This window comes from Microtus pennsylvanicus, chromosome 11 (assembly GCF_037038515.1).
Source record: "Microtus pennsylvanicus isolate mMicPen1 chromosome 11, mMicPen1.hap1, whole genome shotgun sequence".
Classification (NCBI taxonomy): domain Eukaryota; kingdom Metazoa; phylum Chordata; class Mammalia; order Rodentia; family Cricetidae; genus Microtus; species Microtus pennsylvanicus.
The window spans coordinates 1,695,054-1,719,709 of NC_134589.1; the positions used below are offsets into that span (position 1 = coordinate 1,695,054).

The 24,656-nt window shown below is 57.7% G+C and overlaps 1 protein-coding gene across 4 annotated transcripts in view; it reads right to left on the reverse strand.

Annotated features, from left to right (window-relative positions):
- The window catches only part of Bahcc1 (BAH domain and coiled-coil containing 1), a 56,470-nt gene that overhangs the window by 14,364 nt on the left and 17,450 nt on the right, over positions 1-24,656 (reverse strand). For all 4 annotated transcript variants that reach the window (XM_075989866.1, XM_075989867.1, XM_075989864.1 and 1 more), the window contains 9 exons: positions 19,206-19,385; positions 10,795-10,917; positions 6,321-8,072; positions 5,996-6,104; positions 5,496-5,686; positions 5,200-5,358; positions 4,776-5,035; positions 4,257-4,590; positions 2,423-3,238 (listed from right to left, as the gene is read on the reverse strand). In XM_075989866.1, the coding sequence (XP_075845981.1) occupies positions 2,423-3,238; positions 4,257-4,590; positions 4,776-5,035; positions 5,200-5,358; positions 5,496-5,686; positions 5,996-6,104; positions 6,321-8,072; positions 10,795-10,917; positions 19,206-19,385 (3,924 nt within the window). The remainder of the gene's footprint in view (positions 1-2,422; positions 3,239-4,256; positions 4,591-4,775; positions 5,036-5,199; positions 5,359-5,495; positions 5,687-5,995; positions 6,105-6,320; positions 8,073-10,794; positions 10,918-19,205; positions 19,386-24,656) is intronic.

Here is a 24,656-nt window from a genome sequence, read left to right on the forward strand (position 1 = left end):
CAAGAGTGACAGGGGAATGTGGGACACACACACAGGACAGGCCCAATGGCTCCACCATCCAAATCAAAGCAATTTGGGCGTCAGAAGAGTGACTGCAATGGGCCACTGTAGCTGGAGAGACTTTACACCCGGGAAGGGTACTGAGGTCAGAATATCAATGCAGGACGGAAGTGTGCAGAGAAGAAGAGGCCCCCACAGCTCCACGGTGCTTCTGCACCAAGGTTCCGAACAACTGAGGGGCAGGAGAGAAGGGCTGTGAACCATTTACACCAGAGGAACACAGATGACCAATGGCAAACTAACACTTCAACCCTCTTGACAGTGGGCAGGTGCCCTGAAGAGGTGCACACAGCTGGGCGAGGAGCCCTACCAAAAATACAGTGCAGGAATCTAGTCGGCAGAAAAGTCAGTAAAGCCCAGCCGAGGTGCCCCGGAGAGTACATGCACCACACAGGGCAGGACCAGAAGACCAAGGAATAGCCTCCCTAAAAGGCTGCCTCTGGCTGGGCAGTGGTGGCGCACGCCTTTACGCTCAGGAGGAAGAGGTAGGCGGATCTCTGTGAGTTCAAGGACAGCCAGGGCTACACGAACAAAACGGGTGTGCCTCTGTGATGCCAGAGGGTACCGGAGGGGCAACTGGCAAATGCTCAGATCTTTGGGCATAATTTTCTTTCTGGCCCACATCTCTACCACAGGCTTTCCTCCCAGCCTAGAGATAGGCTGTAGGTCCCTAGCAACAAGAGGGAAGAAGCAGGGCTGGCTTTCTCTTTAGGAAGAGGGCAGATTCCATCACCATCCGCAAAGCCTAGGTCAGATACAAGCCCTACACTCCTTCCTTTCCTCTGGGTGCCCTTGAGGCCAGGGCTTGGCATGCATGGCTCTGCCAGGCCTGGGCCACTCAAGGGTCTCCCTTTTATCCTGGTGATGGCAGCCTGGCTTAGCACCTGCATTCCTCATTAGTCTCTTCTCAGACTGTTTGATGGAAGAAACTGATCTGACTGATTCCCACCACAGCAGCTACCACACTCTGTAAGGCTCCTGTTGCAGCAACGGCTTAGGATCCGGCCATTATGGGGCCGGGAGAAAGGGAGGGCACGGCGCTCTAGGAGGACCAGGTGGGCATGGGATCAGACCCAGCATGGCATAGCTGGGCAGTTTCTAGGACTCTGTTTCTTGGGATCACATCCTGGGACTACCAGCATGCCTTGGCAGCTACAACACCAGATGTATACACACACACACACACACACACACACACAAACACACACACCCGCGTGCGTGCCAATGAGCTCTAAAGGTATTTATTTACTCAATGGACAGACTCCAGTCTCGTCAGCATTCACAGGCCGTGTGACAAGGTGCCCCATGAGTCCCCCTCATGCTATGGTACAACATTCATATGGGAGGCCCTGGCAGCTTGGCCTTTGACACAGGGCCTCAGCAGGGGTTGGTCAGGGTTCCCGCTACACAGTCCAGCAGGAGTTACTCCAGGGCCTATACTTCCCGGCACTGCCCATCCCCACTCTTACTAGGGTAGGTCTGAGTTTAGGCTGCCCTGTAGCGCACGCGGACGCACACATGCACACACACGCACGCACCCCAGCGAGAGCAGGGCCTTCAGGGAAATCGGCTTTACAAGAACATCTAGTCTGCCTCCTCAGAGCGCAAAGGCGCAGGGGCCTTGGGAGGGGATTTATGTATCAGGGAGCCAAGGCTGAACCCGAAGACTACATCCTGCTGTAAACACCAGGTTGCACAGTGGCTGGAAGGGTGTCCCTTAGTGAGGGGCTTCCCTTGCAGCCCCCAGGCAAGGTGCTGTTTCTCTGGCCCTGAGGAGGGAGCTCCAAGTACAGGGGCATCTGGGGCCTGTGTGATGTCTCTCTGCCAAGGAGAGGCCGTACAGGCTCCGGGTCTCATCTTATTGTTCTTATTTGAGGGTCTTTAAGTGATTGGCTGGATAAGCTTTGGAGCCCCTCGTCCCAGCCTGAAGCAGGAAACCCTGCAGCCTCAGTTCTGGGATGTACTGAGGTTTAGAAATTCAGCAATCCCAGTCTGGGGCCACCTGCCCTGACCAAGCAGCAGACCGAGCATCCTGGTCCCTCTCCTAATCCCAGGCCCGCATCTAAAACTCTGCCTTAGGTCTCAAAATCTTTTGCTTGAGCCTGCCAAAGGGGTGGTCCTGGTTCCAAAGGTCCTGCCCAGAGCCGGTTGGCTCCTCCAGGCTAGAACGGATCCTGTGGCAGCTAGCACAGCTACATCTGACTTCCATGAAGGAGGACCCATGGGCACAGGAAGATCCCCTCCCTGGGGTCTTCCTTTCTCTAGGGACGACTGCACCAGGTCAAAGGCTACTATCTATCTGTCTGACCCAGAGGGCCGAGCTCCCAGGGTGTCAGGGAAGGATGCTGCAGCTGGGGCTCACCTTGTAGGGCCAGCTCACTCTTCTGCCGCTGGATCTCCAGGTCAGCCAGCTCACTGAGCAGGGCAATCCCATGAATCCCTGAGGTGTGGGGCAGAGGGGCCGTGCTGAGGGGCACCGAGGCTGCTGGGGTCTGAGGATCCGGCAGGCTGATGTCAGGCAGGTCCCCTAAGTCCACAGTGGCAGCCACCAAGGCATCCAAGCCCGGTAGTGCTTTGGGTGGGTGGCTGTGGTTGGAAGTCTCCCAGTCCACCTCTGAGTCCCCCCCATTCTCCTCCAGCTGGGCTTCCTCCTCCTGCAGCTGGGTCACATCAGGGACCGTCTGTGAACCTTCTTCTTTGTCCAGGGCAATTGGGCTCCCTGTTATCTGTTCCAGTGCTTGAGGGGAAGCCCCCAAAGGGGGCCGTGGTACCCCCTGATCCACAGTCCTCTCATTTTGCAACCCTCCCTGAGAAGAATTAGTCTGGCCAGTAGCCTCAGTGCCCCCTCCCTCAAGGAGGTCTCCAAATCTCAGTGCTTGCAACCCCTCAAGAGGACTGGGGTCCTCTGTCTTTCCTGGTGGGAGTCCCTGCTCGACAGGGTGGGGTATGATAGCAAGGTCCTGGGTGGCTTCCCTGGCCCTTGAGAGCAGCCCAGGCTCCTCCAGGCTCCTGGGGCTGCAGGGGGGTGGCTCCCCAGGCAGGAACGTCCTTGTGGGCTCGGGCCGAGTTCCTGGGGTAGTGGTTTGCATAGTTTTGGGGTCTGGGAGGTCGGGGGAGTGCATTTTGGCAGGGAGGGAGAAGTCCACAGCAGCTGTGGGGTTCAGTCCCGGAGGCAGGTCTGTAAGAGAAGGCACACGTGAGGGGCCTGTGGGAACGGCAGGAAGGCTTCTTGGCCTGAAGGACAGAAGACCCACGAGCGGAGCCGTGCTATTCTGAGAGAGCAACAAGAAGTGAGACTTCAGCACCAACACCAACCAGGGACCCACAGGGACGGACACTCAGGAGCATCTCTGGTGTGGCTGTCCAGAAAAGAGGGCTGTTTTGGTTTTGTTTGAGACAGGGTCTCTCTGTGTAGCCCTGGCTGTCCTGGAACTCTCTCTGTAGACCAGGCTGGCCTCAAATTCAGATATCTGCCTGCCTCTGCCTCCCAAGTACTGGGCTTAGAGGCATGCGCCACCACCGCCCAGCTGAAAAAGGATTTTTAAACCATGGTATTTGAATTGGGGTTTTCTCTGAACTAGATCAAGCTGGCGGTATGTGAGAGGCATTATGCCCTATTAATTTAATGCAAAACAAAATACTCAAACACAAAACCTCTGCTGGTTTGGTCTCCTTAATGTGGAATCGGGACAGGCTTTATGTTCATCAGATGGAGTTCTCAGTGCTCAGACTGATTCAGAGAAAATCACAGGGTACTAGGAAGCTGGGGGGTAGCAGGCACAAGAGACCCCATATAGTCACTTCTCCATGCCTCTGGCAGGGCAGGTTGTATTTCTGGCCCCGGATGGTGACACTGTCCCTTTGCTCAGCTTTGTTTAAAAAAAAAATCTGGGTTCACCGGCTGGGGGCAGGTCCCGAGTCTGATGCCACCACCTGTGGCAACCCAGGGACATCACCACTCACAGGCTCCCGACATTGGCCAGTGGAAGGAGTGATCTCCTTCTTATTTTGCCCCCATCTTCCCAGAATAAGGGGACCTAGATCTGCGCCATGAGACTAACCCACAGCTCATAGGCGGACAGTCAAGAGGCAAGAGAAAGGAGATGAAGGACTTTGTGGCCTCAGTATAGGAATACCTGGGTAGAAGAGGGGCAGCCCCACCCACCCATCAGGGGTAGGACTCGTCCTGCCCTCACCTGGTTCCAGTGTGGTGAGGTCGGTTCCAGCCCGCTGGCCCTCCCCACTCTTGTCCTTGGTGCCAGGCACCTTGGAGCCAGGCCCTGGGCTGCCAGTAGGGCAGACAGATAAAGTGCAGGGGGCGCTGGGCCGAGGTGGTGGTGAGGTGGCGCAACCAGCGGGGGTCTTCAGAGTGGGTGAGAGGCAGCAGGGCGAGAGCTTGACCGGGCCTGTAGTGGCAGATGAGGGGGTGCCCTTGGCCATGGGGGTTAAGGCAACTGGCTTGTGGGTGGATTTTGGGGCCTTCTCCTGGGCAGGTTCCTCCAGTTCCATGTGGCGATCCTCAGGCTTGCGCTGTTGGGGGAGGGGGGAAGAGGCTCAGACGGCCACACCCTCAGTGCCCCCGTGGCCCACTGCTTGGTGGGAAAGCATGCAAGAGTGTCTGTCCTGGGGCCATCTGCATGGGACCATCTGCATGGGGCCTGGAGGGGTAGCACTGTCTTGGGTCTCAGGTTGGGTGGCTGTTGGGAACATGGTACCTGGAACTGGGCAGCTCGCTGTAGCTCCAGAGCCTGGGTGGCCCTCTGCTGCTGCTGTTGCTGCTGTTGCTGTTGCTGCTGCTGCTGCTGTTGTTGCTGCTGCTGCTGTTGCTGTTGCTGCTGCAGCGCATACAGCTCTTGCTGCCGAAGCAGCTGGGACCGAGAGTACACTGGGAGCTGGCCAGGGTGTTGCATGTGTGAGGCAGGGCCCCGGGCCCCATACATGGGGGGCCACAGTGAAGCCTGATCCATAACTTCCGCTGTGGCAGAGGACCAGAGAAAGGACTATCAGTTAGCTCCAGCCAGAGGTGAAGGGCCCAGGTGCCTCCTAGTTCTCTCCTGAGTCCAGTCCAGGCACCCCCCCCCCACTGCTGTCCTCAGATCCACTGCCCACAGCCCCCATGCAGACGGTCAGGGTCCTTACCAAGTGTGTGAGGGGTAGTGTGGGCTGTGGGTTCTGAGGGCAAGATGACCAGCTGTGTGGGTGCATCTTGGGGAAGAGGGAATACTGAGGGCATGGATCCGGGCACCGAAGCTGGGAAGCCAGGGGGTAGGTTCTGGTGCAGGGCAGGGTGTCCGAGGCCTGGGGAGCAACAGTGTAGCAGTATTCAGGCCAGAGAGTCCACATGGAAGGGACGCTCAGGCGTCCCATTCCCCAGTGGCCAGGAGGGGATGACCTGGAACCCCAAGAGAGCCTCCCTGTGCTCTCGGAACACTGACCATAAGAATGTCCCCCCATCCACAAGGAGGGACTTCGGGTGCGGGGCAGCCAGTGCGGGTGGGCAGGGTGGGGGTGGGGGGCCGGGTCCCCGCCCAGCTGGCCGCCTTGCATCATGAGGTGGGGGGGCAGGTCTCCAGGGCAGCTGCTTGACGGGTGGATCCGGGCAAATTCCACGAGGTCTTTGTTGTCTCTGTAAGATCATTAGAGTCAGCTTGCCCCACCCCTTGCCCCATCCAACCCCAACCCCTCAACAGACTGTCAACCTGCCAAGGGGAAATGGAGGCGGAGGCTCCTAGGAGACCCCAACTCTGGGCCTCGGTTCCCAGCAGTGTTGCGGCTGGCAGAGGGTAAGTGAGCAGAGCCCTCCGGGAATGCTGGAATGCAGTGTATGCAGGGCACATGACAGGCGAGTGCCTGGTGTTGTGCTTGTGACACTTCCCTTCCTCCCACGAGGACTCCGAGAGGGCAAACCCACCAAGGGCCTCCACTCGGCTCTTACTGTAAGAGCAGTTCACGGCCAGGCAGCCCCAGGCGGTCATCACACATCCTGGTCCTTTCCTCTTCACTCTCCAGGTCCAACGCGTGGTTAGCACGGGATCCTGCAGCAGCTTGACAGGGTGAAGATGGAAGAAAGGTCAGGCTGGGAATCCAGAGAGTCTGAAGCGTGCCTAGAGTCGGGGGCTCATGCACTGAGGCGGGGTCCCTGACCTCAGGAGCTTTGAAGATCTTCTAGGGGCAGACGTACGGGGTCTATGGGGTTCACAGGCAGGAAAGGAACACTGTGGATGCTATCTGCCTTGCTTCCCTGAACAAGAGCATCCTACCTTTGAAGGTGGGGGCGGCCCTGCCCTGCCGCCCACCGTTGCTACTGTAGGCTGTATCGGGTCTGCTGATTGTGTCCTTCTGCCGGGCCAAGGCCACCGCAATGCCCACAGGTGGCTGCCGCACTTCCCCATCTCCGTGCGGAGCCTCGTGTTCCCGGCTGCGGGCACAGTCGGGTCTCTCCACTGGGCCTGGGCCCTTAGTGGCTGGGAATTTGGCTTCCTGCTGGACACAACTGGCTTTGAGGCCACCTAAACCCACAAAGGGAGCCTTCTGGCCCACAACCAAGGCTTGGTTGCTGTACTTGAGCAGATTCTTCATGGCCGAGACCTCGTCTGGTGGAGTGGGGAGCTCCTGGGACAGGAGGGCTGCCTGCTGCAGGCCACTGCCAAAGGGGTCAAGGTAGGCAGTGCCCTTTCGCTCCTCGCTGACGGTGGCCATGGAGGTGCTGTGGCCCGCCTGAACCCCCCACGGAGGCATATGAGGCCCACCATAACCCAGAGATGCCAGCTCCATGGACTTGCGTTTGGCCTCAGCTCCACTGCCTCCTGATTCTACCTCAGGAGCCACCAAGTGTTGCTGATGCCGGATCCGGGCCACCTTCTGGGTCGCCGGAGGGCCGGTGGGGACCTCTTTGCTGGCCATTTTGTCTAAAGTGCAGCAGGCCTGGGCGGCCTTCCCACTCAGCGAGTCTTGGTGATTGGGCCGGGCACAGTCCTGTGAAGGGGCAGGCAACTCGAAGTAGCCACTTTTGTCCAGACCACCTTTGGGAAGTCCAGGGAAAGGGGTCTCGGGGCCCGCACTGAGATACTCCAGGCCTTTTAGCCGGGGGTGGAGGGCCGCCTCAAAGCCCCCAGGTCGCCGTTCGCCCTTGCCCTCGGCCTTCAGGTGGGCATAGGAGACTCCGTAGGATGCACCATGGTCGGGGGCCACGGTCCCCTCCAGGTGCCGGTCCTTGCCATCGCCGGCCACAGCACAGGCCTCTGCTACTTGGAAAGGGTGGCTCTTATCAGCCAGGTGTCCCACAGAAGGCACAAAGGTGGGCCCGCTGGCCTTTAGGTCCCGGGAGACTTTGTCCTGCAGGGGGCAGAGCCCATCTGGACCTGTATGCAGTTGCAGACAGGGGAAAGAGCCTGCAGGGCCTGTGCTGAGGGGAGGGGGCGGCCCGGAAGGCAGGCCAGAGGGCACGGTGTAGGATACAGCGTGGTGCAGCATCTGCCTCCGCTCCAGGCACTCGCTGAAGGCTGGTCCAGGCTCCACAGGGCCCGCCACCTCCTTGGCACAGCGTCCGGGCGCGGCAACGCCAGTGCCGGGCCGGCCTAGCATGCCCCCTGCACAACTGGCCAGTGCGGCCTTGCCCATGTCGCCGTTGAGTACCTTGGTGTTGAGTAGGCAGGAGGTGAGATGTTTGGGGCGACCCTCACAGGATCCTCGAGGTGCTGGACCCCCCTCCTTGCAGGGCCCCTCGGTGGGCATGGGCGGTACCAGCTTTTGTCGGTCTTTGCTGCTGTCTTCCTCGGGCACTGGGCGTTCTCTGCCCTCTGCTACCTTGCTGGCTTTCTCTTTGCCCAGTTCTTTACCCATGAGGAAGCGGTCAAACTCCTTAGGACCCTTCTGCAGCGGGGCAGCCTCAATGCGGTCCCGGCTGCAGGATCCAATGGGATGAGCAGAAGTGGCTCGGGGCACCCCGGGGAAATTGTGGTTGGCAGGGAGGATTGCGGGCTGCGGGGGCAGGTTTCGCAGGTAGAAGTTATCTGTGAGCCAAAAAAAAAAAAAAGCCAAGGTCAGCAGGAAGTGGAGAGTAGCCAGCCACGAGCCTGGACTAGTGTCCCCAACTCTAGCAAGGCTGTTGTTTTGTCTTGTTTGCATTTGTGTTTGTTTTCAGATGAAAGAGAGGGCCAGCGAGATGGCTCAGCAGTTAAGATTACTCCGTCGTTAAGCGGTTAGCAGCACTTGCTGTTCTTGCAGAGGACCCAGGTTCGGCTCCCAGCACCCACAAGACGACTCACAGCCATCCATCCAGCTTCAGTGACCTGTGTGGGTACCAGGCACACACCTGGTGCATGTACATACACGCAGGCAAAACACTCAGGCACGCAACATGAAATTTAAAAAAAATTATAAAAAATATTTTTGAATTCATGGGCACGTTAAATGCCATATAAAACAAATATATTCCGCTGTTCAGTTCGGGGCACTGAGCAGATCAACAGTGTGGTTTGAGCATCACCGACATCCACTGCCAGGATTTGATCAACTTTCCAAACAAGCTTCCCTTTGTAAACACTGGCAGAGCCTTGACCCGGTCTTTTCCTATAGCCAGCTCGGCGTCTCAGTTTTTCAGTGTGGAGGTGGGGAGAGACAGCTCTACAAAACTCTGGCGATGTGGGCAGCCAAGTGCCTAGCGGTGCAGGGGGCAGGGATGCCTGCAGCTCCTACCCCTCTCCTACACTAAGAGCTGTGGCTGCCATGGTAACAGTGAGTCCAGGGTGTCTGAAGATGGGACAGTGTGGGAGACCTATCTCTGGGACACTCCGAGGAGCTCCCCCCCCCAACATCTTATCTGACTATCTCTGATTAACAAAATTGGGAGGGGGGACCCAAAGTATGGAGGAGAAGCAGTCCCTGGTGAGACAGAACTGTACCGGCCTTCCATCTCAACGCCAGCAGCTCTGGGTCACCCAGCTTGTGGATAGTAGCTCCTCCCCTTGCAGTCCAGCCATGATTGGGTCAAACCCTTCCTGCCCAGGTGGGGTCAGCGCCAGGTTGTGATCAGTAAGCCCCGGGGATACCCACTCTTGGCCCGCCAAGCTAGAGCCACATCAAGTCTCTGGAAGACCCTTGGGGCAGCCCTGCCTTCCCCTAGTCGGGAGGGTGGGCAGCAGGGCCAGGGCCCAGCTAAGGGAGAGCATGAAGCCAGGGAAACAAAAGAAAAAACGTTTGCAACTTGTAAAACTGTCTTCAGTCATGTAAATTCCTTGTCAATTTCCTCTAATTAGAAACAAGGGGAAGGGGAGAAGGGAAGGGGTAGCCCAGGAGAAACCTAATTAGCTCAATTTCCAAAACCAAATAATGTTCTTGGATGAAGCTCCACCACAATATTGTGAAAGTGGAGAGGCCTGGCCAGCAGCCGCCAAGACACCAGTCGGCCCCACCGCCCAGAGGGAGTCCCTGGGCCCAGGTTCACCAGTCTGGTTTCTAGGGCTTAGCCTAGCCACCTGCCCACCCTTGACAGATGCTGTCAAAACAGCTGCAGGCATGGGGGTGGTGTGTGTGACTCAGGGCTCAGTGCGTCCAGCCCACAAGCACTCAAGCCTGGTTCCCGGGAGCATGTGGCAGGGCTGTCTAGGATGAAACCAGACCCCCAAGTGGGGCTGGGGTAGGCTTCCTGGCCACACCCCAGGCAGGGCAGCCTGCGCTGTTCACTGCTAAGCCCAGTCTCTGCAAGGCCAAGGCTATTCTGAGCTTCAGAGACTCTTAAGACTCTTCCGTGTTCAAATGTGCAAAACCACTCCAAGGATCCAGATATGCCAGACGCTCTGAGGTCATTGGTTCACCTTCCTGGTCCAGGAGGGCCGCCCGAAGGCACTCTGCACTCTGTCGGGGTCTCAGTTCCTAATGGCTACTGGCAAAGAGAGGGCACTGTCCTCCACCCCAAGTGGGGTTCCCTAGGGACGTGTGGAAACTGCCCGGCCTCACTCTCCACCTTCTGCACTCCAGCGCCTTGTTACATGGGGACTTCCTACATCCAGCACCCCCAGAAGGACCCCAGCATCCCCGGAAGGACCCTAGCCCCCATCTCTAAGCTGGGCTTACCTATCCAAACTGTACTTACTCAAGGGGTCCCTCCCTCAGCCTGGGCTGCAAACTAAGGTCAATAGGAATACACTTCTCGTCTCCTGAAATCACTAACTCTAGCCTTACAGGACTCTATGTCTGGGTTTGCATCTTATCTCAAGATGGGGCCACCTGAAACGGAAGTGTGGCCACTAACCCAATGACACCCCTGGGTTTAGCCACATCGTAGAAAAATGTCCCAAAATACAAACATCCCCTCAAAAACAAAACACCTCCATTTAGTGACAGGGACTGAAATCTCTGGCTTTCCCCACCCCCCACACAGCACCTCTAGCCAGGTGGGAGCTAAATCACTGCTCCAACGATGTCTGCCTGAGGAGCAGCTGTCTCATGGGACAGGGCTATGGCAGGTGCTCCTGGCAGTCTAGAACTGAGAGTAAGTCAGGACCCTCTCCAGAACGCTTCCTTCCCTGATCCTCGGTCCTCAGGACAAGTGATGAGAGCGTGTAGGTCAGTGTGGTTCAGAGTCCCCTCCTTGAGCGCCATACCCGGCAGTGGTACCAGGCCATCCTCCTCTGGGCCCCACGGAGCCCAGGGAGGAGAGCTTACCCAGTCTGCTGCTTTCGCTGGTACCCCTTAAGCTCACCCTCAGCATGCACTGCACCCCACAGCACTTGCCTTTTTGGGTTCCATAGAAACGATGTTGCCCATAGAGAACATTGCTGTTTCCATGGTGATCCAAGTGGCTCACGGGTAGGAAGGTAGATGCCAGACTCCCCGAAAATCTGGGGTACGCAGGAGCTAGGGAAGCAAAGCACTGGTTGCAGAGATGACTCTCAGCTCCCTGGCCCTCACCACCCTGACCCTAAGGAGGCAAGAGGCAGGCAGGCAGCCCAGGAGCAACACCCCACGGAGTCTGCTCACAGCCCGCCGGTGGGAAATCAACCCATCAATACATCATATTAACTCTGACTCGACTAATACCATCCCTCTGGTGCAGCACAAATTGAATTGCTGATGGGCTAGGGGCTGGAGAGAGGGGAGGCTGCCTCTGATTCCCTCCCAGTAGTACTTGGTGTGGCAGGAGCTTCCAGGCCAGGCAACAAAGGGGCAATATGGACTCTCCGTGAGTTCTCAGACAAGGGAGAGCCAAACCAGACAGGGCCTCCAGCCTGCACCCTCTGCAGGCACCCAGGGAAGCAGATGGTCTTGGAAGAGCTGTGCTGTGCCACAGCTGGTCTGGGTGACTCACACTGTTAGGTAGCTGACTAGGATGTGGCTAGTTCCCACTTGTTGGAAGCCACGGATTTCTCCCCTCAACTGGCCTCTCCATGAGAACCCAGCATCTTATGCTCCTGTCGGCAAGGTCCCTGGCATGCTACACGGTGTACAAGACCTTAACCCCAACTCCTACCTGGCAACCAAGTAGTACTAAGTAGGCCCCTTGTCTGTACCTCAGAGGCAGCCTAAGTTCTGATGGGCTGTACCTACCTGGTATAGTAGTGCTAACCACAGCCTAGAGCCAATCCTACCCTGCTGACCTTGGGCCTACAGTGGCTCTTGTCACCTGGAACAATGTTCCTTTCCCCTGACCCACGAGGTCCTAGCTTGCAAGAAAGATGTCTGAGCCCTGGGAGCAAGCCTTGGGAAGGAGCACAAAAGCTACGTCACTGGGAGCTGGAGAGACGCCTCAGTGGTTAAGGACACTGGTTGTTCTTGTAGAGGACCGGGGTTCAAGTCCCAGTACCCACAGAGCGGTTCACAACCTCCCATAACCCGACATCTGATCTCAGTGGGCACCAGTCACACATATGGTACAGACATACATGCAAGCAAAATACTCACACACGTAAAATAAAATAAACCAGCACACACATCTGAAACATTTTTAAAAAGGAAAAAGCTGCAGCACCGCACGGGCTCCTCTTAGGAGGCTCATAGCTGAGACTCAGTGTCACCAAGCCCCGAGGATCACAGCTTCATGCCTGGTCCCCTCCCATCAAGCCTGGCAGGAGCCTGGGGACCTGGCCCTCCATCAAACCCACCAAAAGGAGTCTTGGCTGCTAGCAGCTACAGACCCTACCCATTGCTGTCACCAAGACAGCTGCTAAGATGTGGGGAGGGGAACTTACCGTCTCCCCCAGCCTGGCTGCTGGCTCAGGCAGCTGGCTTTCTCTGTTAAAATGGGGTGACTGGATCAGACTGAAGCTATCCCTACAAGGGACTGCAGGAACTCAGCGCCAAGGCCGGTCGACTCAGGATGAATCTAAAGGCGTTGGGGCGCCCTTGGGTCTGCTGTGAGCATTAGGCAGAGGCCACCCAGGCTTGCCGGGCAGGCAGGCATTTCCCCACACTGCAGAACAAACTGCAACAGAAGCAGCCAGGTATTGCTGCTCTGGAGATGTCCGCGTGACCAGGCATCAGGACTCTCTCAGACTCACGCGAGGTCACAGATAAGTGTCGCAGCCCAACTTCACTCAGCCTTGCTACCTTGGACACCCTGACTCTTTCACCACAGAAATCCCAGGCTGTTGAGGCTGAACCCGCCATGGCTGAGGGGTTGGGAGAATGAGGTGAAACCCTTTAAGAAGCAGAGCCAGATCTACGTGAGTGCTACCTGGACACGTCTGTCTTGTCCTACGTCTCCGAAAGCTGATCTGCCTGGATACTGAAGTAGAGGTCTCTGTGGCATGGGCCAGACATCTCTGCTCAGGCCAAGGACTCAGAGCTGGTACACAGCACACACACAAGTCCCGGGCAGAGACGACACATTACACCCTACTCCCGTGGGGTCACCACTCAGAAGCCTGACCAATGACACCATGAGACAATCTCTAGTCTGGTGGTGGCTCTCGGGTGCTCCATGTAGGAAGAGATCTATCTGGTCCGTCCGACGACTCAGATTTCTGTGACGCGAAAACAACCTGCCTGCAGGTGTAGCGCGTATCTCCGATGAGAGCGTCCCCTCAGACCACACGGAAGGACTCGGAGACGGTGCCCACGGCCAGGCCTGCTCCCCTCTTGCTGAAGAGCAGGCTGGGACTGCAAGACCAGCCCCGCTGGCCTGGTGTGTGTGGACACATCTGCAGCAGATGTTAGCCAGATTACACCCAGCTCCTGGAAGACTTGACAAAAGCTAAGAGGCCTCGGTGGGAGCAGCTGGGCAGGGGGGGGCTGGGGCCTGGGGGGGGTAAACCACTGCAGCTGTCCCCTGTAATTGGCTGCTGTTAAATGTTTTACGGGCCTCGGGTTTTTTTTTTTTTTTTTTTGGTAAACAGAAGTCTGTAAAATTCCCCCTTCCCAGACAATGTTTCCAGGCTCAGACACCCCCCTACCCTCCTCCACCTCGCACTCCCTGAGGAGGCCTGGGCCTCTTCCTGCTCTCTGGGGGCAATGGACACTTGGCTGAGTAAGAGGACTCCGTTCCCACCCACGGCACTTCGGGCGCTGCGAAAAGGGCGGCCAGTCCAGGAAACAGGGCTGAAATCTACCAACCATTCCGACACACAGAGGTTCTACGCCTCCCAGGCCTCAAATGGGTTACTGAGGAGAGAAAGAATAGTGGGGGGCAAGAGAGGGGCAAATGGGGGGGTCCTCTTAGGCAGCAATTGAAAGGCCTCTTTATTCTCCCTAGCAGGGTACTCCCTAAAGAGGAAAAGAGAAAACGACTTCCCAATCAGAGCTCCTGGGACTGGAAGCCAAGGCTGGGAGACAGGCATCCTAAAAGGACCAAGGAGACCAGGCCTGGGATGGGAAGATCTAGGGGGTATCCTGGTAGGGGTGGCCTGCAGCATCAGGGAGAAGACCCTGGGGCGGAGAGAGAACTCACACTTCTGACCACTAGGTCCAGACCCAGGGCCTCCCTTTTCCCACGGCCTCTGCCCATGAAGGTGGAACGGCTGTGATTGCTCCAGTGATCATGTGACCTGATCACATGGCCCATCTGAGACCACCTGCTTCCTCGGAACCCCTAGCTGACTTGGGGAAGGAACCCTGGATGTCATGACCACAGCTATCAAAGGCCCTGGTGAAGGTGAAGGTGGGGGGATAACTGATCAACAGGCAGAAAAAGAAAAGATGGCCGCCAGTAAGATTATCCAGAAACGGCATTCAAAAGACATAAAAGACGGCAGGATGGGCAGGTAAAGGGGCAGCTAAGAGGTGGGGGCTCTTCCTGCCCACCCAGAGATACAGGCACCTAGAAGGTCCTCAGACTGGCTGCAAGCCTCCACCTTCCCAGTAGGAGACATGGGACCTGGCGGTGTTTGCCGTTCCTTAGGATGCTGTCATACTCAACAGGAACCTGGAGCTAGCCCTTTCCAGTCTGCTTACAGCCAGCGATTTCCACTGCCGTCTATTCAGACAGCGCAGAGTGCTGGGCTAAGAATCCTACAGCTAGATTCTCATGCCGCTTAATTGACTAGTAATGTCTGCCCTGGGAACAGGCAGGATGTGGCAGCCAGTTCACAGGATGCTTGCCATCTCTGCTTTAGTGGCTGAAGGGAGTAGCCTAGCAACAAGCCAGGTTCTCCCTGCCAAATGCCCCCGCTTCAGGGTCTCTTCATGCTAGCTGGTTGGGTTCCTAGTCACTGAGGCCAGGATTTCAGAGTGACCACCCAAGTGGCTGGAGGTTAGAAACGGCAGCCTTCAGCAAAGCCTCCTCCCTACAGCCTGCAGAGTGCTGACCCATAACTGCAGGGAACAAGGCCCTGCAGTCTCCATGTCCCTGGGCTGAGAGGAATAACTATGAGCCCAAGGAGCCAGGCTCCCATGGGCAGTCTGCCCTGGACCCAGAGGACAGTCCTCCGCATCCCAAGGAGGAGCTTGGCACTGGCCAGCGGGCAGAATTACGGGGCCTGTTCCGGAAGTCAATCGATGATGGGAAAAGCCTGAAGCCGGAGTTTCCTGGATGTGGCCCCAACACCTTTCTGGCATGTGGGATGACAGTTCTGTCCCTCACACCTTCTGAAGCCCTCCCAGGGGGTCCACTGTGCCTGGGACTCCAGTGTGCAGGTGCACCTGGATGGCAATGGTTTTTGCCCAGGTCAGACCCAAAGACCACAGCCACTGCCCACCCCGCTGCCCCCAAGAAAGGGTGCAGAAACTGCTCGCTGAGGTACTGATCCTGAGTCGTTCTGTGTCCAAGCAGCTCTGTTACCCAGCGTGGTTTACAGATGAAGAAACAGGCTCGGAGCCTCTAAGCCGAGTGTCTGAACCTAAGGCTGATGCAGCTCTTGAGTCTGTGACACCCCGAGGTGAACCCGAGACCCTGTAGCTGCTCCCTTCTGACGGCAATGAGGCGGCTGGAGGTAGCCTAACCCGTGGGACACTCTGAGTCCATGATGTCATTAAAAATTTAAAATAATCTTAAAACTTTTTCAAAGGGAGGAAGGGGAGGTTGCAGGGTACAGTGGTTCATGCCCACAGATCAGCAATGGGCGGGGGGGGGGAGGACAAAGGGATCAATCACTACAGTTACTAGACCAGACGAATGGTCTTCACAGAAAGTTCTAGGTTAGCCAGAGCTACACGGTGAGTCTGTTCAAGAAAACCAAATGAAAACGAAAAAGGGAGAGCACCCAGGGTCTGAAGAAAAAGGGTTAGGGTAGCCACCAGGGGGCAGTTCCAGGGGATGGAGTCTGATGGCCATAGAAGCCTTTGGCCCACCCATGTGGGTGGGGGCCGGATAGGACCTGTCTTCCTGCTGGACATGTTCCAGCCCCTGCTCACCCCTGTGCTAAGTCTTGAGGGAGACAGAGGCAGCCGGAGAAATGTGGGTGTGTGTGGTCTGGGCAGCAGGACACGCTTGGTGGTGGCTCCTGTGTGTGGAATCCAGCCAGGCATGGATGGAGAAGTGGCCACCAGGGTGGGTGTGGCTTTGACAGAAGTTGGCTAGGCAGCCAGCCAGCCAGGGCTGGCACGTGTGCCCATGGCTCCCCCTCCAGGTGGCATAAGAGACCACGACTAGCCAGGCCGAGTGAGTTTGGAGCTCCTGCACCCCTCGCCAACCCCCTAGCAACAGCATCCCTTTTCATTGCCCTGTGGGTGGTCCTAAGTAGGCAGCTGGTGGGGGGGCGTGCGGGCTCAGTGACAATAGGGCCAGCTGTGCCGCACCACACCCCAGCCCCATGCACCCAGGCCAGGTTGGCAGTTAGCCACTCACCTCTGCCCCAGGCTAGTTCTACTGTCCACCCTACCCCAAGGCTCTGAAGGCCCATCATCTTGTGTGAGCCAAGGGGCCCAGCAAGAAAGCCCTGCTCCAGGCCAGATGTTCCTAGGCGGCTCTTCCAACACCAGGGTGCATCCCTTGAACCCCCAGCTGTTCCAGGGACACAGGAAGCCCGGGCCCCCACTCTAGCAGCTGCCTTGCAGATGGCAAGGGGGGTGGTGTTCTAGCTGTCTGAGAGTCCCCGTCAAGAGTAGGAGGGCACCTATGGTTAACTCCCATGGGAAGAGCTACTTGTCAGCCCTATCCTGGCCTACCTGCCCTAGACATAAGAAGGCACAGAGCAGGGAGGGGGCAGGGAGCAGGCCAGGCAGAGTCCCTGGATCTCCACATTCAGGGGTGGTTGAAGGAAGCAGGACAAGGGTAAGCTGGGCCTCCTGGCCTACTGCCCAGGAAGCCCCCATTGTGGATGGCCCCCATTCTTTGGCCGTGTCGCGTGGCCCCTGCCTGCCTTGCCCCCCGCCCTCCTGTACACACATGGCCGAGAAACAGGCCCTAGCACGTGGAGCCAGCTGGCACCCCGTCAGACTAGCAGCCAGGCACACTGCCAGGGCAGCCAGCCAGCCTGCCACTCGCTCCCGCCCCGCCCGCCCTGGCCTCTACCGCACAGAGCAGGCTGCACCATGTGACCTGTCTGTCAGGGAGCAGCGCCTGGAGACGTAGAAGACAGGGGATCCCCCGTGGGGGGAGGGGGCGGGGAGGGGGTAACCTGAGGCACAGGCCTGAGAGGGACGGGTTGTCACAGGACTCCCAAACAGATGCGGACTCGCTGCCACTCGGGGAACTCGCGAGGTTGCAAGTGTGCACAGTCCACTCCAGGACAGCTGCCTCCCCACACACCTGTCTCCAGCCCCCAGTGGGGCCCTGGGCTCTGCTGTGTGGAGCCCTGAACATCCCACTTCTTGTACCGCGTACGCCTGTGATCGCCCTCCCCTACCTGACTCTGGGAACTTCAACTCACACCTGCCACAGTGTGTGCCCCGCAGTGGGCAAAGACTCCCGTTGTCCTTGGAGCTGGTCTCAGAGACAAAAGCTTTCTCCTTGGGACACAGCCAGGCCCCTATTCCTGCCCTGAATGCAGGATGTGGGGCAGAGTGTGAGCGAGTGGTAGGGACGCAGCCCAGAAGGAAGCCAAGAGCTAGGCTCTATCTCCACAGCGCACTGCCTGAGCACCGGCGTTCACCAGATAAGGGGGCATCCTTGGGGCTCTGAGGTTTGGGGGTACCTAGGGAGGGTCATAAGCAACGCTACCAGACAACCATTGATCTACGGGGATGTAGATGGCTGTGGGTACCCTCTTGGGTGAGTGGCCCAATAAGGAACAAAACTGGGCTCTAGGGCAGGTGGTGCCACCCACAAACCACCCTTCTTGCTGGTGGTGTCTCCTGGCGAGGGATGGAGGGGAAGCAGGCACATGTGTCTCTACTGAGTGGGCCGAAATTTCTGGGTGCTGATGGGGCAATGTCGGCCACAAGGACAGAAATCAAGGCAGGTGGCCCAGGTCGAGGGGCGCACCTGTGGTCAGTCCAGGGCTATAGCCCTGTCTTGAGTGGCCTCCGTTGCTTGCTCCTCCTGCTCGGCCACCCCCATCCTTCCTGCAAACATCCTGGGAGCCAGATGCTGTGGCCAGCTGGGAGATGCCAGCAGACACAAAGACGGAGTCGGAGAACAGGGAGCAAGTGTTTCCTGCAGGTCCCGGGGCCACCCACAGCTGGCCAGGGAGTCTCTTACCAGGGTCCAGCTCTGTCCTCCACCCAGGACTCTGATGGGAGGGCAGGAGTAGGTCTGAGCTGAAGACCCCACTCTGCCTATTAGGTCCTCAGGACCTGGTCCACCCAGGAGATCACGGCTTCTTATCGCCTGGCCATCCATGTGTACTCTGGGCAGAGCCCAAAGCCCAGATTACTCTGACAACTGTCCCTCCCTTGTCACCTGTCCTGTTTGGAAAACAGCCCCTTCTTGTTGCACAAAGAGAGGTTTCTCAGGCTTCCAGCAGTGCCGGGCGCTAATCTCTCTGCCTAGAACGCGGGGCAGGCGGGCTGTGCGCCGTGTGTGGGTCCACTGCGCTCTGTAAACAGGACGCCTGAGTTACGGCAGTGCCTGGTGCCAGGAGCGAGAGCTCTGTGTGCCCGCTGCCAACTGCAATTACCTCCCGCGTGCCAGCCAGGGAGGGGGGGTTAACCCTTCCTGCGCCACAGGGGACGTACAATCAAAGTGAGCGCGAGCAATGGCCAGGCCAGGGATGCTGGGGACCCAGGGCCACCTCCCAAGTTACAAAACCAAAGTGCAAGGCAAACCTCAGTCACCTGGACAAGGTACAGCCTAGACTGGGAGAGGCCAGGAGAGGTTCTAGAAGCCATCCTGTTCCATGATGCTTGAGAGTAACAGGTACTTCTGCGGCACCAAAGTGTGCCAAGCGCAAGGGTGGTGGCCTGGGAGGAGCTCTGCCATGGGCAGGACTGGCATGGGGGGTGGGAGCAATAATGGTCTCTGCCTGCTGACGGCACTCCCTACCTCCCCCTCCCGGCTGACACATCTGGAACCCATGCCTGCTTGAGTCTGGGGAGGTGGGAGTCAGCCCACGATGGAGGGCACAGCCCCGTCCGGCTGGCCCAGCTGCATTCCATATTTCCTTAGTTCCCCGGAATCCTCCCTGCCCAACATCTGGAGCACACATCTGGCCAGAACCAGTGCCTACTGGGGCCACCCGATTTCCAACCAATTACCACCTCCCTTGAGAGACTTCCTCAGTAGGGAGGCAGCCCTCCTGCCCCTAGCACTCCAGGCAGAGCCTGCCAGCAAGGCTTTCACCAGTTGGTCCACAACCCCTGGGGTATAGTCAGCAACCCGGGACCTGACTTACCTTCGTGGGAGTGGGAGAACCAGATCTGGGAGGTGGCGGGGTGGGATCCTCGGTAGGCTGGCTCAGAGGGAGAGGATGCAGGGCCACTGGGGTGTGCGGAAGCTGCGGATCCCAGGCTGCTGGTGAGGAAGCTGCCCATGAAAGAGGAGGCTGGGGGATTTCCCATCAGACGGCTGCTGGCTGTGGACACAGGACAAGGGTGAGTCTGCGGTACCTCCACGGCTCCGCATAAGCAGCACCCACGCCCCAAAGCCCTCCTCCAGGTGCCTCGCAGGTATCTAGCTCCCACAGAGCCCCACGGCAGGTGAAGCTGCCCACAAGTACTTGAAATCACACCCAGTGTCTGGAGCCTCCGGTGTCTTAGGAATAAAACCTCCTACTTCAAAACCTCATTACCACTCCATCTGCACCACTACCATCCACACCATCAACACCACCATCATCCACACCACCATCAACCTCACCATCAACCCCACCATCAACCACACTACCATCCACACCACCATCAACCACACCACCACCATCCACACCATCAACCACACCACCATCATCCACACCACCATCAACCTCACCATCAACCCCACCATCAACCACACTACCATCCACACCACCATCAACCACACCACCACCACCACACCATCACCACCCACACCACCATCATCCACACCACCATCAACCTCACCATCAACCCCACCATCAACCACACTACCATCCACACCACCATCAACCACACCATCACCACCCACACCACCAACAACAACAACAACCACACCATCCACACCATCACCACCCACACCACCACCACCACTGACCACACCATCACCATTGGCAACCATCACTCCCATCCCACACCACCATTCATATTACCCCTCATTAACACCACCAAAATCCACACCGCCATCAACAACTACCACCTGCATCACCCCCTACACCACTACCGCCATCCCTATCCCCACCACCATTACTGTCCACATAATTTGGTGACCATCATGTCCTTAGCACCAGCACCACCCACATCACCCAAACAGATCACGACCATCATCACCTTCCCTATCACCACTAAAAACCATATCACCAACTAGGAACACCTGCATTATCTCCACCATTGCCACCAACAGCTGTATCACCTAGTCACCGCGACCGTGACAACCATATCACCAACTAGGAACAGCTGCATTATCTCCACCATTGCCACCAACAGCTGTATCACCTAGTCACCGCCGCCGTTACAACCACATCACCAACTAGAAACACCTGTATTATCTCCACAATTGCCACCAACAGCTGTATATCACCTAGTCACCGCCACCGTGACAACCACATCACCACCAGTTAATTACATTACTGCCACGGCCACCGTGACAACCATCTCACCCTCTACAAACACCATCACCACCAACTAGGTCCTCAGGATAATGCCAAAAGCACATTTAGGACCCACGGTGGACAAGTTCCCCACGGGCCTTCTCATTAGCACAGCTCCAGGCCATGGCAGTGCCACCTGAAGGCCTCTCTGATGCCAATGGACTTGTCAGCAAGCTGTGCCCATGCCTCACCGAGGGGGCGCCCAGGTGAACGCACCTAGAACCAGCACAGCCCTAGCCAGAGGTGGTGTGGGAGAAATGGGTCTTTCTCCTTTTCTCCACACCACTTAGCTACCAGTCAGACCAGGATGGGGGTGGGGGGACAGTGCCAGATGAGGAAGGAAGACAGACATGTCAGGCAGGAAAGAGACACAGAACTATGCGGAGCAGCTCTTTAGGTCCTCTGGGTTGCTGGGGATCAGGCCCTGATGGAGCTGCCATTGAGCAGAAGATAGTCAATCATTCGAGGCTCAGACACTGAGAGTCCCAGGTTTCGTGGGCTGGGCCAGCATTTCCGTCAGTGGCCTGGGAACACAGTAGACGTTGAGCCGCCTCTGGCCCTAGCCAGCCTCCATGGCCAGTGTCCCCTCTTCTCCTGCCCACCAGCCTGCGGCATCCTCCACTGGTGGGCTGTCATGGTCTCTGCACCCTCTCTGCCAGAGTCCAGCAGTCAGGGACAGGCCAAGTAAGTCTCCCTGGTTGTCATGGCTACAAGCTCTTGTCCGCACACAACATACGTGCGCAGAAAGTCTCTGCACACAGGGCTGCTCAGTGGGTGGTCTGGGCTGCACTGCTGGCCCTTTACCCCAGCACGGTGCCCTGGTACCTTGCCACCTCTGTTCCTGGGCAGGAAGCCTAGGCCATGGTCATACCAGGGTGGAGAGGAGAGCGGTTAGGTGGAGCCTGGCCGGCCCAAGGTTAGTCACAGAAGTAGCTTCCCGCCCAGGAGGCAAGGGAATTTGGTGAATTGGTGATGCCTCATCTCGCCTGGCTTGGCCCTGGGAACTTCCCAAACACAGGGTGACTCAGCAGAGAAGCAGTCAGGCTAGAGGAGGGGACTGCCCCCGTGGGACCCTGGCATCTCTACCGAGTTCTACTAGCTTCCAGCCCTAGTGGTTGGAAAGCGGCTTCTTCGCTTCCTGGTGGGAAGGGACGGTGCACGGTGGTGGGGACATGACCAGAGGAAGGGTCTGTGACCTAAAAGGGGTCCTCTGCTTTAGCCAAGCCCACGAAAAACATGTCAAAAGTGCCCAAGAGCCAGGGACTTCCCGGACAAGACCACATGGCTGGGATTGCCAGGGGACCCAGTCCAGACCACAGGCGTGTCCACGCCAGGGGAGGGGACTCCAGGCTGGGAAGGGAAGTGCTGGCCTCCTTGCCCTGCTCCAGGGACTGTGGGGGGCCATGCTTGTGGGCTGAGTGTGGCTGTTCCAGCTGCAACTCTCTGCCCCGCCTAGCCTTTCTACTCCTTCCACCCCACCCTCCTGGGGAAGCACCGCCCACCCTTTCCTCCCTAGGACGTGGGAAGCGATGGCCTCCAAAAGCTGGGTCTGCAAAAGCAATTTCTCCGGGATCTTGGGAATGGTGCACCTTGAGTTCTCTCCCATCACAGTGGACAAGGTGGCACTGACCCTCAGCTCAGTGTCCCGCAGGGCCCATGGCAAGAGCTCCCTCGGTCTCCTGGCAGGCAGAGACCAGTCCTGGGTCTGGACACCTAGGTAAATGGCTCACAGCCTAGCGGGGTGTCTGAGCACTGGGCCCCCAAGTCAGGTCATCATGCTTCAACCTGGGAGATCGATTCTGACCCCCGCGAGAGGGTCTACAGTTGACACTAGGCTCCAATACTGTCCCAGAAGAGGGTCCTTCTGACTGGAGGCCTGAGGGACAGTCCCCTACCCTAGCTACATAAGGGCAGGGGCTGCCCCGGTGAGAGGCTGGCAGTCCTATGCCAAGCTCTTCCAGACTGGGGTCCTCGTCACCCCACACTCGCCTGTCTTCTGAAGTGGGGGCCTTTTAGGGGGTGCTCCTTTATAGCTTCTTCCCCTAAGCCCATTAGAGCAGGGGCTGCTGCCTGAAGGGCCTGTGAGATTGGGGGGTTGGGGCAGGTCATGGCCCTTCCCCTCTGGACCCTCTGACAGATCACCTCCGGTGGGTTTCGAGCTGTTTCTGGGGGGGGGGGGGTTCACTCCCTCCCTCCCATGATGAGAAGTAAAGGGCCGAGCACAGACAGCGTCCTCACCACACAGGCCACATCTCCTGTCCAAACAGTAAAGGCAGCAGAGATTCCTGGCTCTGAGGTCACGGCCATGAGTGTTTCTATGGGGCCATGAGTGTTTCTTTGGGGCCATGAGTGTTTCTTTGGGGTAGCCAACTTCCTGGAACACTGACGGGCTCGGGGAGTTTATTCCTTTCTATAGCTCAGGATGGTTCAGGCAGAACCAACATGGGCCACGTATGATAGTGACGGTGACTCTGACTTTGAAAGAGTGGGTTTCTCTCGCCATGCTGGCCCTGGTGGGGAGCCTGCAAGAGATCCCGTAGGCCTTGCCAGGTGGACGGCCTCGTGGTGGGCAGCAACTGATGGCGGGTAGAGAGGCATTGCTGCTCCTTGAGGTTTTTCTCAGCCTACCCGGCTTCTAGGGGATCCGAAAAAGAACCCTCAGGATCAGGGATCTGTGTCCCTATTGTCCCCTACACCTTTGAGAACCGGGGAGGTGGCACTGGGCCAGGCAAGCAGAGCCCTGGGCAGACCTGGCAGTCACCTTCTAAGCTCTGCCTGCTGACCAGAAGCCAACCCCAGACAGGGCTGGTGCAGTGGCTGCCTGGGAGCCCAGTTCAGCTTGGGCCCTGGCCAGGGCCGCTGCCTCAGGCCAAGTCCAGCCGGGGAACTAGGCTGAAGGCCCTTTCCTCTTGGCAAAGTTCCTTGTCTATGAGTGCTCTAGTTACCAGCCTAGGGAGGACATGGGGGAGAGCCTGGTACAGTGGGGAGACCCAGAGGGGCTCCTGACAGCCAGTGTGGGGCTTCTTCAACCAGGCTTAGGTCTTCACGCCAACCACACTGGTCCCAGGTCTTAGGGAACAGATCACAGCCCCAAGGACCACAGTCCGAACAGATCTGCAGAACAATGCCACCGACGTCCACTCTCCCATCTGAGGTACAAGACAAGCCCGCTGTTGAGCATGTTCCCAGAAAAGATAGGGGACGCGTGAGGTGGTGGTGGCACCTCCACGCTGTGTGCTCCAGACCCTACCAGCTGCTCTACTGGCCTGCAGCTCTGGACGTGAGGCAGGTCGTGGTCTCAGCTCCAGGGACACCTCAGCTCTGCCCAGGACACCACGAAGGCCTGGCCTGAATACCTGCCTGGCTGGCTGAGAAAAACATTCTGGAAGCCAGCGTGCCAGAGGGCCGACTTGACACACCTCAGGCAATGAACACACAAGGCCCGGCCCTGTCCGTGGGAGGCTAGTCTGTCCCTGTGCCAAAGCTGGTGACCTGCATGGGAACATGGGCCACACCTGGACGGTGGCTACTCTGGGGCTAGCGGCAGGAGGGCTGGGGAAGCGGCAAGGCAGAGCATAGAGAGAATGGTCTGCCAGGAGGCCCCCTGGCTCAGCACAGTTTTCAGACCCCTTTCTGGGAAGACGCTCTACTCTCTGTGATGAGCAAAAGAGAGTGGGAATGGCTGGGCTTGTTGGGGCTCCTTGGGGGGCTGACCACTGGCAGCAGCACAGCCCCTTCAACCTGGCACTTGGGGCTGCAGAAGCTGCAGTCCAGGGACACCCTGGTCAGCCTCAGCTGTCAATCATCTTAGAGAAGCCTTCAGTTGTGGAACTGCCTAGATCAGGTTGGCCTGTGGGTATGTCTATGGAGATTTAGCTTATCAATTGATGTAGGAGGGGCCAGCAGTCTGGGCAGCATCATTCATTGGGCACATGGTCGTGTGTGTGTGTGTGTGTGTGTGTGTGTGTGTGTGTGTGTGTGTGTGTGTGTGGTGTTGCTAACCACGAGCCACTAAGAGAGTCAGAGAATGAACTAGTAAACAGCCTCCTTCCGTGGTATCTTCACCAAGCTGTTGCCTGAGTTCCT